The following is an 18,395-nucleotide window of genomic DNA, read 5'->3' as shown; positions in this document are numbered from 1 at the left end:
AGAGCTCAGGCTGCAGCCTGAGCTGAACATCTACACCGCAGTTAAACAGCCGCTTAGTTTGACCCCCATGAGGTTGAGTCAGCTGGCCTGGGCCAGCAGCAGGTATCTAATTGCAGTATAAACATACCCTTAGAGGTCCTGGTTTCCTTTCCACTCCTGTTTTGTTTAGATTATAAACTCTGTGAGACAGAGACTACCAACGTCTCTTACTCTTTTTTTGTACAGCACCTAGCACAACAGGGCCCCAATCTTAGCTGCCATCTCTCGTCCCTACTGTAAAATAAAGAATAATTACATGGGACTCTTGGAAAAATGTGTTTTCAGAAGAGGATTGAGACTAGAGTTTCTACCTTAAATCTATCAGCCTTTTGATGTCTGGTTCTATTGTCTGAAGGGGTGATGATGGCGCGCACCTTCTTTCATAATTGATTGTGGGTTTGAGCCTTTTACTCTTGATTGATAGTCATCAACTAATTTTTGATGGGGGGAGAGGTAGCTCAGTGGTTTGAGCACTGTCCTGCTAAACCCAGGGTTATGAGCTCAATCCTTGAGGGGGCCACTTAGGGATCTGGGGCAAAATCAGTACTTGGCCCTGCTAGTGAAGGCAGGGGGCTGGACTCAATGACCTTTCAAGGTCCCTTCCAGTTCTAAGAGATGGGATATCTCCATTTAAAATAAGTAAAAAAAAAAATCATTTTTTATTCATTATGTATTTGCTCCCAGGCACAATGTGACAGTCACATTTGGGGGAAAAGAAACAGTTGATAGATGTCTGAATGTAGTTTTATTGTTGGTTAACGTGTCTCACTGTGTGACACTTACAATCTGATGAGGTGTAACAAATGGCAACATAGTGGAATAAGATGCAACACAATAAGAAATGACACCAGATAAGTGTGTCCCACCTGGCTTTGCTTATAGGATGTATCCCTATGCAATCTGATGGGATTTGCCGCAAGAGTATGCAGTGTGTTGCGACTTGAAGGAACGCACTGCAACAGGACGTGTCGGAATGCAAGTGTTGGCTGTGTTGCAGCAGAACATGGTTGCTTATAATGCAGCATAATGGGATGTGTTGTAACACGGGGTGTTTGGATGTATCTGCAACTGTTTGAATCCAGTTTGCCCTGATAAAATGTGTTTTAATCCACATGAAGGAGTAGCCTGTAAACTGTAATGGCACAGTGTGACACTGTTGGATGCCGCTGTATGAGCAAATAACATCATTCAACTCTACGCCCTTAATGAGTGCCACAGGGAAACACTTTTTAAACCCATGTGGGATGGAATAATAGGGAAGCAAACCGGGTACCATGATGTGTCTCGTTGCAGTGGAACGTGAGTCTGAAAATAGCAGAGAACCACAGCATGGCACAAGGGAAGAAGCTACTTCCTGGAGTCAGGCCTCCAGCTGTTGTAGGAGTATATGTGAACTCTGGGTCATTTTGAATGGGTGGGGCCTGCAACATTTTGAGGCCCAGCTGGACACGTGTATCTGAATCTCTGGGGCCCCTCACCAGGTCTCCAGCACCTGACCTCCGTCACTCCACTATATGTGCTCTCCGCCTGCTGTGGTTTTCTTGGCGTTTTTTGGGGAGGCCCAGGCAGTGGCCTGCTCCCCATCCTTCTCCAGCATCTTTAGGGCCAGGCAGTAGGCCCACTCCTCTATCTGGCATCTTCAAGGGGCTTCTCCCCCCCTCCCCACGTTTTCCTTTTTGGTGGGGTTTTTCCTCCCTAGGCGGGAGAGACCTAGAAACATGGGCCTGAATCCATCACTGTGCTGCTGCCCCCTGATCGTGGTGCTGTCCTAACTACAATGACCCCTGTGGTCATTGTGGCAGGTGGGGAATCTCCAGGGTACAGGAACAACATGGCCTGGCCCCCAATACACTTCCTGCTGTGGGATGTTGTGTGGGAGACGGGTGGAGAGCCTGCGGGACCAAAAGGGCTACAACAACACTGCATACATTCAGGCTCTGGACATGCAGGGCGGATGCTGTGTGCGCTAGGGATATTTTTCAGGAGTCTTTTCTGATGCAGGTTACAGATTTCCTCTGGCTACATCAGTGTAAAGGGGGAGCCATACACTTCTAAATTCCTCCCAGGGTCACCTATTTAAGCATGGAAGTGCACAGACAATGTTCCTAGGCACATTTAACTTAGGGCAGTTCTTCACTACAGGGGGGGGGGGTCGATTTAAGATACGCAAATTCAGCTACGCAAATAGCGTAGCTGAATTCGACATATCGGAGCCGACTTACCCCGCTGTGAGGACGGCGGCAAAATCAACCTCCACGGCTCCCCGTCGACGGCGCTTACTCCCACCTCCACTGGTGGAGTAAGAGCGTCGATTCGGGGATCGATTGTCGCATCCCAACGAGACGCGATAATTCGATCCCCGAGAGATCGATTTCTACCTGCCGATTCAGGCGGGTAGTGTAGACCTAGCCTTAGTTTGATTTGCAAGATCCACTGCCTCTGCCTCCTCTGCACCAAAGGTTACATCTAACTCTGAAATCACTTTGAAAATGTTTCCTTTGTTTTATTTTCATTTTCTTTGCGTTACATTTTACAAAGACAACCAAAGGCAATCACAACCGATTGTGCCAACCGAGGACACAGAACACAAAAGAGAACTAATTAAGGATTAAAATGAAAAGGCAAGGTAGAAGAAGACAAATCTTATCTGACAAAGAGCCTGATTCTGCCATCCTTACCCAAGTTAGGGAGCACTTACTCACGTGCGCAACCCACGTGGAACCCAAGGGGACTGTGTGTGTGTGGATAAGAACAGCTGGGTGCAAGAGTGGATGGCAGAATGAGGCCCATAGTTATCATAAACATGCTGCCTCCATATCTAATTTGCTCACAAGCTCTTAATCACATGTTGTTGTTATTTAACATAACTTAATCTTAGAGAGCACAAAGTGCAAATCATGTTTCACAGCTAAGAAATGCTTCCAGAGCTGCCTACATATAGTAACTCCTCACAATCTCATATGGTGTTATCTTATGTGCAGCAGGTGCTAATAAGAGAGAAGATATTGTTTTGCAATGCTAACTGGGCTCGCAGGCAAAGGTTTAAGTTTTGAGCTATAGACTGTGCCAAGCAGAGCTGGCTATTTGCTGCCTAAGCCTCTTTATCAGAGATGGGTTGATCATAACTGGAAATATCGAGGAAATGCATCTCCCAACCCTTGCACATAGGGCAGGTATGTTGATGGTTCTGAATCACAGAAGCACTGTTAGATCTTTAATGCCTTCACAAAAGGCTGTTCTCAAAAATTGAGCACAACATATCATGTGCAGCAAGGAAGGGACAATTGTTATCAATGAATAAGGAGCAATTGATCAATTTGCAGTTACAAGCCCCAACAAAACTTTCCCTGCTTTTTTCTTTGTAAATCTACTGCTGATGTTTGCCTCTTGTAGCGACCTTCCAAAACATCCTGTTCCCCATGGGACCAGTAACGTCAATATGCACCTATAAAACCATTTATTTGGTATGTAAATTCTCCCTTGCATGCTTAAAATGGGTATTGCTTGAAAATGTACACTGAACCATTATTCAATACAGTGACCCTTCCCACTGTGTTTTCATTACTGCCTGCAAATTGTTTCAAAAGCTGACAGTGGTGTCTGAAACAATGAGATGGCATTTATATTGACATGAGCCACATTAAATTATCTTAAGTGTTGCTTTCCCCCAGTTTCCCCCAGTTGGAACACCTCAGGGATAGGAATCCTGTTTTTTTTTTGTCTCACCTAAGCCTCTTTCTCTTTTAACCTTTTGCGTGGATGCTACCTTACAGCAGTACAGCAGTAGAGTAAGATGCCTGCTCTGTTCTCTCTGCTGTTACAAAACATCTCGTGAAGAGAGCAGAGAACGTTAAACCGCATTCAGATGGATTTGGCAGCCATTTCATCTCCACTGAATGGGTGGGTCTCCTTTGACTGTGGGGTTCTCTCGGAACACCAGTACGTGATTTGTTCTCTGAATAGCTACAAGGGCAGCGGTTTTCCCTCAGTTCCTGGTTCCTGGGCCACAGCTCCACCCAGCCGGGTGTCAGCCCCCATTCCTGCTTGTCCTGCAGCAAGGCGGAAACATCTTTTAAAAAACGTTGGTGTGGGAGAACTGGCTCCTCTCCCAGCAGCTAGAGGAGCAGCAGGCTCCCGGGGCGCTGCCTGAACTTGGTGGGGCAGAGCGGGGAGCTACGACAGAGAACCTGGGGTCGGGAAGGAGAGGTGCACCTGCTACTCCTCTGATGAGAGGCAGCTTTAAATCCTCCCACTGCTGGCTTCATGGTGAGTGTGGCATGGAGAAACAGAGGGGGAGCCTTGGGGAAAGAGAATGGGAGAAGAAGAGGTGCTAGAGGAGGGAGAAAGCAGGTGGGGAGATTGACAAGGAGGGACCCTGAGGGAGAGGAAGGGAGTAAAAGAATAGCTGACTCTGAGCCAGTTGAGCAGCTAGCAAAGAGACAGGGAGGGGTTGCTCCCAGCAGTCACTGAAGGGGGAGAGGCATGTGCAGTCTAGATATTGTGACATTTCTCACAGGTGCGAGCGAGCGAGATGTTCTTGGGTGGAGGGCGGGGGAGGACTGACTGTCTCCACTAAGGAGAAGGGTGGTGATGTGACAGACGCATAATGAGGACCTCGTGTCAAAGCTGCTAGGGGAGGAAAAGCCCAAAGTGTTTTTTTTTAAAAGTCAGAGTTAATAATAAAATCATAGAATCAGAGAACTGGAAGGGACCTCGAGAGGTCATCTAGTCCAGTCCCCTGCACTCAAGGCAGGACTAAGTATTACACCTCTACCCCGATATAACGCGGCCTGATATAACATGAATTTGGATATAACGTGGTAAAGCAGCACTCGGGGGGGGGGGGGGGGGGGCTGCGCACTCCAGCGGATCAAAGCAAGTTCGATATAATGCGTTTTCACCTATAACATGGTAAGATTTTTTGTCTACCGAGGACAGCGTTATATCGAGGTAGAGGTGTATTTAGACCATCCCTGACAGGTGTTTGTCCAACCTGCTCTTAAAAATCCCCACCTCCTCCCTAGGCAATTTATTCCAGTGCTTAACCATCCCGACAGTTGGGAAGTTTTTCCTAATGTTCAACCTAAACCGCCCTTGCTGCAATTTAAGCTCATTGCTTCTTGTCCTATATTCAGAGGTTAAGAAGAACAATTTTTCTCCCTTCTCCTTGTAACAACCTTTTATGTACTTGAAAACCTTTATCATGTCCCCTCTCGGTCTTCTCTTCTCCAGACTAAACAAACCCATTTTTTTCAATTTTCCCTCATAGGTCATGTTTCCTAGACCTTGAATCATTTTTGTTGCTCTTCTCTGGACTTTCTCCAATTTGTCCACATCTTTCCTGAAATATGGCGCCCAGAACTGGACGCAATACTCTAGTTGAGGCCTAATCAGCGCAGAGTAGAACAGAAGAATTACTTCTCATGTCTTGCTTACAGCTAATACATCCCAGAAAGATGTTTGCTTTTTTTGCAACAGCGTTACATTGTTGACTCATACTTAGCTTCTGATCTGCTATGAGCCCCAGATCCCTTTCCGCAGTACTCTTTCCTAGGCAGTCATTTCCCATTTTGTATGTGTGCAACTGATTATTCCTTCCTAAGTGGAGTACTTTGCATTTCTCCTTACTGAATTTCATCCTATTTACTTCAGACCATTTCTCCAGTTTGTCCAGATCATTTTGAATTTTAATCCTATCCTCCAAAGCACTTGCAACCCCTCCCAGCTTGGTATCATCCGCAAACTTTATAAGTGTATACTCTCTATGCCATTATCTAAATCATTGATGAAGATATTGAACAGAACCGGACCCAGAACCGATCCCTGCAGGACCCCACTTGTTATGCTCTTCCAGAATGACTGTGAACCACTGATAACTACTCTCTGGGTACGATTTTCCAACCAGTTATGCATCCACCTTATAGTAGCTCCGTCTAGGTTGTATTTCTCTAGTTTGTTTATGAGACGGTCATGCGAGACAGTATCAGAAGTCTTACTAAAGTCAAGATATACCACATCTACTGCTTCCCCCCATCCACAAGGTTTGTTACTCTGTCAAAGAAAACTATCAGGTTGGTTTGACACAATTTGTTCTTAACAAATCCATGCTGACTGGTATTTATCACCTTATTATCTTCTAGGTGTTTGCAAATTGATTGCTTAATTATTTGCTCCGTTATCTTTCTGGGTACAGAAGTTAAGCTGACTGGTCTGTAATTCCTTGGGTTGTCCTTATTTCCCTTTTTATAGATGGGCACTATATTTGCCCTTTTCCAGTCTTCTGGAATGTCTCCTGTCTTCCATGACTTTTCAAGGGTAATTGCTAATGGCTGAGATATCTCCTCAGTCAGCTTCTTGAGTATTCTAGGATGCATTTAATCAGGCCCTGGTGATTTGAAGTCATCTAACTTTCTAAATAATTTTTGACTTGTTCTTTCCCTATTTTAGACTCTGATCCTACCTCATTTTCATTGGCATTCACTATGTTAGACGTCCAATAGCCACCAACCTTCTTGGTGAAAACTGAAACAAAGTCCATCCCGAAACAAATATCCATCTCAAAGTCACCCAGCTCCTCATGTGCCCATGCCTTTGTCTGGATGACAGCACCAGTATCAGGGCTTTGTTGGCTCTCACATGGAATTCTTGTGCACAGCACAGTTGTATGATGGACCTGGCTCTTTTTTTCATGGTGTCTGAAACTTGCTCACCTACCATTCACATGGTGGCCACTGCACCTATACAGCAGAACTAGTGTTACAGGTGAGGACTAAAACAACCAGAGACTTCTAGGAAAAGGGACTAATCTGTTCTTCCCAATCTCCCATGGGATCCAAGAGAGCATGATGTCAAACTTCCCACATCAGTGATGTTTGCATGACATTTATCCTTTTCTGCTCATTACACCGAGGCTCTCTTCCTGCCTTTGAACCTACTCTTAATTAGGGACAAGCAAACCTCTGAGATAAAATAAGAGCCAACTTGAACCTGCATCCATAACTCATTTGTACCCTGAACCACAATATTTTGCAAGTCTGGAAATGTTTGGATATCATTTATTATTTTCCATTCTCATGTTTCTCTTTGTTTCCTATGTCTGTGTGGTAGTGGAGCCAAAGTGTCATAAGAAAACATTTTCTCAAGGTATTTCCTTCCTGGCCTAACTGGAACCAGGAAGTAATGGAAGTCAGTGTGAATGACATTTGCAGCCCGGTTTGGCAGGCCTAGGAATTTTGGATAGTGCTAAGATATGTTTCTGAACCTGTGTCTGCTTATCTGAATTGCATTGTCCCACTGTTTTAAGTTCACTCATCCCTACCCGTGATGCCATCAATGATGCAGCGAGGGAGACGGCTCAAAAATGATCTGGCTGTTTGTTGGCACTCTGCTCCTCCCACCACTTGTTTCTGGGCAGCCAGAATGTTGCCCAGGTGCATATCTAGCACATTACCTAACAGCAGGTTACTGACACAAAGACCCTGGGTTAGTTCCTGCTTTGCATCTAGACAATAGGACATCTCAAGATACAAATGAAAATCCCTGAGAACAGGTGTCATGAGTTACCTATGTGCCCCCACACTAGACTCTCACTGTAAAGAATCCTCATTCAAGCCTCTTTATCATCGGGCTGGTCTACACTGGGGTGGGAGGGGGAATCGATCTAAGGTACGCAACTTCAGCTACGTGAATAGCATAGCTGAAGTTGAAGTATCTTAGATCGATTTACCTGGGGTCCACACGGCGTGGGATCGACGGCCACAGCTCCCCCGTCGACTCCGCTACCGCCGCTCGCTCCAGTGTAGTTCTGGAATCGACGGAGAGCACGTTCAGGGATCGATATATCGCGTCTTAACGAGACGCGATATATCAATCCCCGACAAATCGATCGCTACCCGCCGATATGGCGGGTAGTCTGGACATACCCATCATCTCTGACATCCCATAAAGCCTTTTTGCCATGCACTGTGATGTCATCAACCAAATATTCCTAAGTCAGAAGCTTCCCATCCCATTTAGTTTCCTTCTCTAGACAAGGCTTTGAAAGAAGCTTCCAAATGACATAAGAGCTAAAGGAAGAATTCCCTGGTTGCTTCATGAAACTTTTACATTATCATAATTATAAAAAGAAGTTAGTAAGGTGGAGACTCAGCCAACAACTTAATGGGAAAAGATCGCTGTGAGTCAGCAAACTTGGCACTGAAATTTTTCTCATCTGGCATGAAATCCTGTGCAACTGTTTAATTGACTGTCAGGGTGATGCAACTGCAGCCTTCAGAAGGACAGGGACAGAGGACAAAAAAGAGATGACATGAATTGTTCTAATTAAAGTGGAAGAATCTTCTGTTAAAATAGAGAAACCTCCAGCTTCTCTCTTTCTTCCTGCCTTATGTTCCTCTGTCTTATCCTTTCCGGTTGTCTTTTCGTTATCTCCCTCTGGCTTTTTATATACTTCTCTCTGTTTCCCTCACACATTCTTTAAAACTGGTTCTGAGAGACAAGGAGAAGGGCCAAGTTTCTGAATGTGTTAAAGGTTAGGATGACTGCACATAATATCCAATTGGGAAGATCCAGCGCTGCAAGTATTCAGCTGTATTAGAGCCGGCCAAATTGTTCAAAGCAAGCCAGTTACCTGATGCATTTCCTCCTTTTTTCTGTTTATGAATTGTGCATCAGAAGATTTGAATGGGATCCTGGTTCCATCAATGTCTGTGGCAAAACTCCCCTTGACTCTAATGGAGGTCAGGATTTCACCCTCTGATTTTTACAAGGGTAGGCATTATTCACCACTGCAGGGTGAGAGGATGGATGGTCCAGTGATGAGGGCGCTACCCTAGGAGACCTGGGTTTAAGTCCTAGCTCTGCTGTAGCCTTCCTGTGTGACTGTGGAAAAGTCACCTAGTCTCTCTGTGCCTCAGTTGTCATCTGTACAATGGCGATAACAGCACTGCCCTCTCTCACTGGGGTATTGTGTAGATAACTAAGTTAATGTCTGTGAGGAGCTCAGATACACAGTCATGGAGGCCAGATAAATACCACAGACAGGTGAACAGTCTGTGCAAATATATTGAAGCCTATGAGCTGTCCGTGAACTATTCATTCAGATGGTCTTTTGACTATTCATTATCTGCTATGCATGACTGGTTGTCTAAGTCACATGGTTGTGTTTCTCCTTTTTGATTAGATGACTGGAACTTTATAAAAAAGAACTTGAGCAATTCCATGGCAAACAGCAACTAGATTTAGTAGTGCCTAGATGGTTGTGGTGAAGTGAACAAAGGGGGCTGGGGGAGGGGATGAAAACACTGCTGAATTGAAAAGTGAGTCAGAATTTGAGAAAATTTCCAGGAATAATTCTGAGAGTAGAGCTTTGCTCAGCGTAATAGAGACCTGTTCAGCTTCCTGCAAATGCTAAAGTCTGGCTATAAGCTCTGGAAATACAGTCTTGTCATGGGGCTTGTGCTAAGCCAGAGGTTCTCAAACTGTGGTCCACGGACCACCAGTGGTCCGTGAGCTCCATTCAGGTGGTCCGTGTATAGTTCCCTCTAAGGTGCGCACCTGGGCAGCCGCACACGAGAGAATCAAGAGCCACCCACCTAATTAGTGGAGCCAAGCATGCGTGAAAGTGGCGACTTTCCCCATCTCCAGGACTGAGGCTGCCAGGGAGAGATGGCCCCACTTCCCAGCCCCAGCTCGGAGGCTGCTGCGGCGGGGGAGAGAGGGAGGGACCCCCCTCCTTCCCAGCCCCAACTTGAGGGCTGCCACAGCGGGGGAGAGAGGGCACATCCATTGCATTAGAAAGGTAATACTACTGATATTAAAATATGAGTTGTGTGCTTTTATTTGTAGAACAAAAAAGTTAATTATTATTAAGGGTTTTTTTATATAGTGCTTTTATTCAAAGCGCTTTACAATAGTTAGCTAATGGTACAACAACATTTGGAAAGATCGTGAAGTGGTCCGCCGAGACCCTCAGCAATTTTCAAGTGGTCTGCAAAAAAAAAAATAAAAAAAAATTGAGAACCACTATGCTAAGGCAACTTCTACTGAAAGGACTGGTTAAAACTCTTCTCTTTATAGACACCGAGCTATGGGCTTTGTAGAGTTTTTCTTTCTTCCTTAAAAGGCTTTGGCTTCTAAGTCTTGGGCTGGGGGAAGGGGTCAGATGCCAGCTGGAAAACCCTGTAGCAGCAGGAGCTTTCCAGGTGGAGCAGGCACAGAATGGCTTGCACCTGCATGCGAAGTGTTCAGCCATTAGCCATATTGGTGTAATAAATCAGGGAGGGATAAACTGATAAAATGCTCCAAATTGAATTGCACATCCACTGTGTAAGACTCTCCATTAATAAATATCCATGCAAAGAGAAAGGGAGAACTCTGAGCAAGGAGAGAAGGCAAAGCTTGACGCTGTCTTCTCCACAGGCAAATTGCTTGCCACCTCCTACTGCTAAGTATCACAGACACTGCAGTAGCTATCTGTCTGAGACAGTCCCTGCCCTGAAGACACACACAGTGGGGTGTGGCAATTGGACTTGTTTGTCCTGGACTGGGACTCGGGAGACTTGAGTTCTGTTCCTAGCAGGTCAGCAGCGAAGCCTGCAATGGAACGTCAGGTCTCTAGTGCACTATGCAATGGATCACAGATCAGACTAAATCAAAAGAAATGGTCAGCATAAGTGATCTAGATACAGCCGATGCACTTACATGTGAGGTGCTCTCCCTAAATATGCACAAGGTCATCTCATTGTCCTACCTTAAAACTCTTCCCTCATGTGATGCTTCCAAAGAAACCAGACGCTGGCCAGACAGCCTGTGCGCTGAGACACTGCCTGTCATGTGGTTTCCTTGTGCTTCCCCTGTCTGTCTGTTGCATCCATCTGTTGTCTCTTGTAAGCTCTTTGGGGCAGAGATGATCTCTGTTTGTCTGGCACCTAGCGTAGTGGGAGGTCGAATTCATGACTGGGGCCCATAGGTGTTGCTGCAATGCAAATAATGTATAAGAACAGTAATAAAGTGAGGAAGTTCCTTAGTTCTATGGAGAAAACATCCTCTGTGCCCCACTTGTTCCCTTCTCCCTAATCTTTCAACAGTCAGCAGGTCAGGCCTTATCTCCACTAGCGAGAACTAGGTCCTCACATGGATCAGTAACTGGTTAAGATACAGGAAACAAAGGATAGGAATAAATGGTCAATTTTCACAGTAGAGAGAGGTGAATAGGCTCTGTACTGGGACCAGTGCTGTTCAACATATTCATTAATGATCTAGAAAAAGGAATAGACAGTGAGGTGGCACAGTTTGCAGATGATACAAAATTATTCAAGATAAGTCCAAAGCTGATTGTGAAGAATTACAAACGGATCTCACAAAACTGGGTGACTGGGCAAGAAAATAGCAAATGAAATCCAATGTTGATAAATACAAAGTAATGCACATTGGAGAACGTAATCCAACTATATATACAAAATGATGAGATCTAAATTAGCTGTTACCACTCAAGAAAAAGATCTTGGAATTGTCATGCATAGTTCACTGAAAACATCTGCTCACTGTGCATCAATGGCCAAAATAGCTAATGGAATGTTAGGAACCATTAGGAAAGGGAGAGATAATAAGACATAAAATATCATAATGCTACTATATAAAATCATGGTATCCCCACACCTGAACTCAAGAGGGCGTGAAACCATTAAGAGGTGCCCGTGGATGGTGTGAGGCCGGTAGCGGCCACCGGTGCGCCGGGACCGGGTCTTCTTGGAGTTGGGTTGCTTGGGAATGCAGCCCAAAGCTGGTGGTAAACTCCATCTAAGGCTAAATACTGGCATGAAAAAGGAAGTGTTATTTATCCCTTCACATAACACAAGAACCAGAGGTCACCTGATGAAATTAATAGGCAGCAGGTTTGGAACAAACAAAAGGAAGTATTTCGTCACATAACACACAGGCAGTCTGTGGAGATCATTGCCAGGGGATGTTGTGAAGGCCAACGGAATAACTGGGTTCAAAACAGAATGAGAAGTTCATGGAGGACAGATTCATCAAAAGATATTAGCCAAGATAGTCAAGGATGCAGCCCCATGGTCACAGTGCCCCTAAACCACTGACTGCCAGAAGCTGGGACAGGATAACAGGGGATGGATCACTCAATAATTGCCCTGCCCTGTTCTGTTCATTCCCTCTGAAGTGCCTGGCACCGTCCACTGTTGGAAGACAGGATACTGGGCTAGATGGACCACTGGTCTGACCTGGTTTGGCCATTCTTATATTCTTGCAAAAATTTCCTATTGTTGCTATCACTGGTTAAGCTCCAGAGGTATAAGCAATGCTGGGGAACATCAGTATAGATAGGCTGCCAGTGTTTTAAGCACTGAGGCAGTTAGACCTGCCCTGAGAAGAAGTTGGTGGCTCAGCTGCACCAGGGGTTGCTAATATTGCTAACATCAGTGGAAGTGAACTTTGGGCTTTAACTTGGACATGGACCACTGTCTGTCTTATAGCTGAGTTTAAAGGGCCCAGGGTTCATTTAATTCTTATATCTCTCTCTTCACAGGAATGTTACTTTATATCAAATATGAGTTACTGGCAGATACAAATCAATCTGTCCCAGTAAGAAGGATGGAGGAAAACAAAGTTATCCTGGACACGATAAAATAATGGTCATCTGACAATAAAATCAGATTTTTAAAAAAGAGAGCGCAGGGAAGGTGAGAACAAACAACAGCAGAAAAAAAGGATTGAAAAAGGAAGATGAAAGTTTCAGAAATTGCTTCTCTGTGTTCCCAGGCTTTTCTGGCTCCTAACAGTTCTTGAGATTAGGGCTGATAATAGCTTCTCCACAGGAACATGGGAAATCAATGCAACTGGACTCAAGGCAAGCTCCATTTAGCTGCTTAGGGTAGAATAGGAGGTGTTATTAGTAAAGAGACAAATTATACAAAATTTATATAAATGATGTTCATCTATAGAAGTAATAGAGAGAGAATAAATTGCACCCAATTGCATGACATACGGCTTTATTTTTATCTGCAGGTTTTGTTGAAGATATAAACCCCAAGAGTGGAATTGGAACACTTTATTCATAACCCCTGAGATTAAAAATATGCCTTATATTGGCTACATTTTAGAAGAGTTTGTTGTCTGTAAGGCTGAAGTATTGACACAAGAACTGAAGACACCAAGTGCACTGTTATCAGAAGTGGTCCATGCAACTGTGCATGCAGAACTTGCATTACCAAACAGAGATGGGCCTTTGCATGCTCTAATCAAGCAGTGAGAAGTGCATGAGTAACTCAGCAATGGCTGAACCAGGTTTTTTTTCCCAGACATGGTGCATTTGCAGATCTCAGTAAGATCGAAAGGAATAAGCTGTGTTGGAACAAAATTAGTTCAGTGGTTGTGGAAGATTTTCATGCTCATGCAAGATTCTCTATTAGATGTTGGTCTTGACCTAAATCTTTGAATGCAGGGGGGCACCTAGGTGCAGTTGACTCTGTGGATGAGTTTGACAAATGGCTGGGACACTGGACTTGCTGTGAAATGTGCTCCCTGAATCTTTTCAGAGTAGCAGCCGTGTTAGTCTGTATCCGCAAAAAGAAGAACAGGAGGACTTGTGGCACCTTAGAGACTAACAAATTTATTAGAGCATAAGCTTTCGTGGACTATAGCCCACTTCTTCGGATGCATATAGAATGGAACATATATTGAGAAGATATATATACACACATACAGAGAGCATAAACAGGTGGGAGTTGTCTTACCACCTCTGAGAGGCCAATTAATTAAGAGAAAAAAAACTTTTGAAGTGATAATCAAGCTAGCCCAGCACAGACAGACAGTTAGATAACAAGTGTGAGAATACTTACAAGGGGAGATAGATTTCAATGTTTGTAATGGCCCAACCATTCCCAGTCCTTATTTAAACCGGAGTTGATTGTGTCTAGTTTGCATATCAATTCTAGCTCAGCAGTTTCTCGTTGGAGTCTGTTTTTGAAGTTTTTCTGTTGTAATATAGCCACCCGCAGGTCTGTCACTGAATGACCAGACAGGTTAAAGTGTTCTCCCACTGGTTTTTGAGTATTTTGATTCCTGATGTCAGATTTGTGTCCATTAATTCTTTTGCGTAGAGACTGTCCGGTTTGGCCAATGTACATGGCAGAGGGGCATTGCTGGCACATGATGGCATATATCACATTGGTAGATGTGCAGGTGAACGAGCCCCTGATGGTATGGCTGATGTGATGCTCTAATAAATTTGTTAGTCTCTAAGGTGCCACAAGTCCTCCTGTTCTTCTTTCTCCCTGAATCTAAATGTGTAAGGGTGTGTAAGCAGTTTACAGGCTTGGCGGACATTACTAAGAAGTCTGGGGTAGTGTGAAATTCTCCCTGGAGGATGGGATGCTTCCCTAGACACAACTGCCCTGCTTTGGAAGCCCAAAGTTCTTGGATTGTAAGTCCCACTTCTTCCACTGGCTGCATTTCATAATACTCTGCACTTGCACAATAGTATTTTTCAAATACCATTTAGTTAGGGCTCACAGCATCCCTGTGATGGAGATAACACTGCTCTACAGCCAAAATGCTTCTGAAATAAATGTAGTCAAACTTTACTAATTCTGGGTCACTGAGAATGAAAATGATGCTTAAAATTGTTGATTGGCTCTAGTTTTCAAGATATGCTATTGAGTCAGTATATACGACCCTTGGCTTGGGAACGGCGGAGGATAAGTGAGTTATAAAGGGAAGGGATCTCAATTTAAACCAGAAATGACTAAAATACATCTTTGACTGGATCTATGAATAAATCTATGACTGGGTTTGGACGGTACTTGCTTTTTAGGCAAAACAATGAATGATGCAATCTGAAGCTGGTATTGCATCATACATAATATGAATTGCATCATGTTATTCCTAGAAGTCATGGATGATGCAATCATAACAAAGCTTACATCACTCTGCTGAACAAATTGCCCTATATCAGCTCTAGAAATCATACAGTGTTATGCTCTCTTATTTGTCAGTGTTTGATTTTGCAAAGGGACACATTTCTGTTTAGCCAAAGTGAGCAGAGATGCCTCGTACTTGTGTGAACAGTGCAGATAACTTCTGCTATGTTTGTGGTGAAGTGACTTTGGCATCACAAAAGCGCAGTATAACCACTATGGTTAAGAAAGCCTATCACCTTTATTTTGGCTGCAAAATTGGAGATCAGGACAAGAGGTGGGCCCCACACATATGCTGCAACACTTGTGCAACAAATCTTCGCCAGTGGTTGAACAGGAAAAGGAAATCTATGCCTTTTGCAGTGCCAATGATTTGGAGAGAGCCAACAGATCACACCAGCAATTGTTACTTCTGCATGGTGCCTCCAGTTGGGAAAGGTGCCGGTTCCTGATGCACCAGAATCATTCTCACTTGAGTCAGACGAGGAAGAGGATGAAACTTCTGGTCCTGAACCATCAATGTCACAGGACCCACATTTTCTCCCATCCTCCTCCTCTGAACCACACCTCATAACACAAGGTGAACTGAATGACCTTGTCAGGGATTTGGAACTACCCAAGAATAAGGCAGAGCTGTTGGGCTCCAGACTACAGCAGTGAAATCTCCTGGCAGGTGATGTTAGGGTTTCCATGTTCCGTGACGGTCAAAAGGATCTTGTCCCATTCTTCTTCATGGAAGGTGATCTTGTAGCCTGCAACAACATCGATGGTGTGATGGCAGCCCTCAACATCGTTCACGTTCCAGATGAGTGGAGACTGTTCATTGATTCATCGAAGACGAGTCTTAAAGCTGTTTTACTGCATAATGGCAATGTTTTGCCATCAATTCCAGTTGGTCATGCAGTCCATATGAAGGAAACCTATGACAACATGAAACAACTTTTGAGGTGCATAAACTATGACCAACATCAGTGGCAGCTTTGTGGCGATTTGAAGGTTGTTGCTCTCTTGCTTGATCTGCAGACTGGATACACAAACTACTGCTGTTTTCTCTGTGAATGGGATAGTTGTGCAAGAGATTCCCACTACATCAAGAAAGATTGGCCACTCCGACAGTCATTGGAGCCTGGGAGGAAAAGTGTTCAGCATCCACCACTTGTTGAATCAAGGAAGATTTTGTTACCACCCTTACACATCAAGCTGGGTCTGATGAAGAACTTTGTCAAGGCCATTGACAAAACACAAGCAGCTTTCAAGTACCTCCGTGGAAAATTTCCGAGGTTAAGTGAAGCTAAGATAAAGGAAGGTGTCTTTGTTGGTCCTCAGATTCGTGAACTTCTTCGAGATGATGCATTTGACTATGCACTGCGTGGCAAGGAAAAGATGGCATGGAAAGCCTTCCAGTTAGTGACCATAAATTTTCTCGGTAACAACAAGGCAGACAACTACAGGTTGTTGGTGGAAAACCTCCTCAAGGCATACAAAGCCTTGGTTGCAACATGTCACTAAAGATACATTTTTTGCACTCTCATCTAGATTTTTTTCCACCGAACTGCGGAGCAATGAGCGACGAGCACGGCGAGCGATTTCACCAGGACATTGCAACAATGGAGAAACGCTATCAGGGCAAATGGAGCCCATCAATGCTTGCAGACTATTGCTGGACAGTGACAAGAGATGCTCCATTTAATGAATACAAGAGACAAGCCAAGAAGCGCCGAGTAGACACTGAATAGGACTAAACTATGTACATAATATTTTTTTGCCTTTTCTTTCATAATAAATTTTATTTATATAACCCCTTTGCTGATTTTTAAAGTGTTACATAAACAGGACAGGTGAAATATTATCATGTAAAGCAACCTTAAACACATGAAAAGACCTAGGTTTACAATTTATGATTAAAACTCTACTATCTACACAATATACATAGACATAAAATGTAAAAACTTAAATATCTTAGAAACAGTAGCCAATCAGTTGTTTTAATTGTCATATTTGAATTCAGCACATCAAAATACATAATAAATAGCACATTTTATCTCTGAAGCAGACGACTTCTCAAAAATTGTAAACCAGTGTAATTATCATTATCCCATTTTACAGGTGGATAAACAGAGACCACTAGAGCCTGAGCTACTTGATCTAGATCATGCCAAAGGTCAGAGACAAATCCAGGACTAGAACTCAGGTCTCCACACTAGCTGGCCCAGGCTTAACCCCCACAAGATCACAGCACCACTCAGGAATCCTCTCTAGGCCTTAGTTTTCCTAGCTGGAATATGAGGATAATAATTCTTTCTTGCTGACCTCACAAAGTACCTACCCCCTGAGTCTTTAGTTTATTCACAGCTGACTATCACTTGACTGGTGAGCACATTTGTTGACTTGCTTGCGAAGTGAAGGAAAGACAATCCATTTCGTAACTGCCATGCACATCGGTTGTCAGATCTCTGAGTGCACCCAAATCCAGACATACCGGCAGGGTAGAGGAGAGCAATGCAGCCTCAAGAATAGCACTTTGGCTTGTCATTCAGGAGACCTGTGTTCTAGACCCAGCTCATCTGCTGGGTGACCTTAAGCAAGTCTCTGTGCCTCAATCTCCCCATCTGTAAAATGGGGATAACAGTACTGACCTCTTGCATAAAGCATTTTGAAATAGACTGGTTGAAAAGTGCTATACAGGAGCCAGGGGTGCTTATGCTGCAGAGTGCCACACTGTGAAGGAGCTATTTTCAACAATCGCACACTAAGAGTGGTCTGTAGCATCGCTGTTGAGGAGCAGCCATCCAGCACCTCTGGCCCTGTGGGCTCACTTGAGGTGGGTGTTGGAGGTTTTGCCACTGAGAAGATGAGAGACAGAGGCCTGGTGTACATTAGGATATCACTTATTTTTCAGCACCAGTGCTGATAGGGTGAGCTGTACCATAATCTGCTGCAGGGGATTTTATCATCTAACCCAGCACAGCTTTAGATGACATGATAGTATCTCTATACTAGGCTGCTCGAGAGGTGGCAGCATAGGATGTGCATGTAAATAAATAATAAAGCGACAGTAGTCATTCAAACTCTCTGATCTCTCATTAACTCAACATTCTCTTTCAAACCTCGCCCCCCCTCCCCCCCAACAACTCCTCCACTTTGCTTCATGGAACAATAATTATTCCATTGTTCCATTATTAATATTCATGGGGGAGCTCTCTTTATAAATTAATTAAATTAATTATAATTAATTACAGATAGTGGGCCTTTATGGTGGGTATAAATATGTGGGAGAGCGAATATACACTGAATGACTATTTCCAGCCTTGGTAAATTCATTTTGCTTTTAAAATTCTCAGCAACACATTAGTATTAAAACCAGTTGTTGCATTTCAGTCCTTAGTGATTTAAGTCCAATTCTACAGGTCTTTATCCAAGATG

At 44.0% G+C, this 18,395-nt stretch overlaps 1 protein-coding gene across 11 annotated transcripts in view; it reads left to right on the top strand.

Annotated features, from left to right (window-relative positions):
• The window catches only part of EPHB1 (EPH receptor B1), a 350,847-nt gene that overhangs the window by 141,055 nt on the left and 191,397 nt on the right, over window positions 1-18,395 (top strand). The window contains exon 4 of one of the 11 annotated variants that reach the window (XM_042853438.2): window positions 13,063-13,203. The exons of 9 other annotated variants lie outside the window; for them this stretch is intronic. In XM_042853438.2, coding sequence (XP_042709372.1) covers window positions 13,063-13,115 — 53 coding nt within the window. In that variant the 3' untranslated portion in view covers window positions 13,116-13,203. Of the gene's footprint in view, window positions 1-12,583; window positions 12,779-13,062; window positions 13,204-18,395 lie in introns of those variants that run through there. One more of the 11 variants, XM_024108396.3, reaches the window with a different exon arrangement.

The sequence above is a fragment of the Chrysemys picta genome, chromosome 9, assembly GCF_011386835.1.
Source record: "Chrysemys picta bellii isolate R12L10 chromosome 9, ASM1138683v2, whole genome shotgun sequence".
In the NCBI taxonomy this organism is placed as follows: domain Eukaryota; kingdom Metazoa; phylum Chordata; order Testudines; family Emydidae; genus Chrysemys; species Chrysemys picta.
This window is presented reverse-complemented; position numbering and strand designations above follow the sequence as displayed.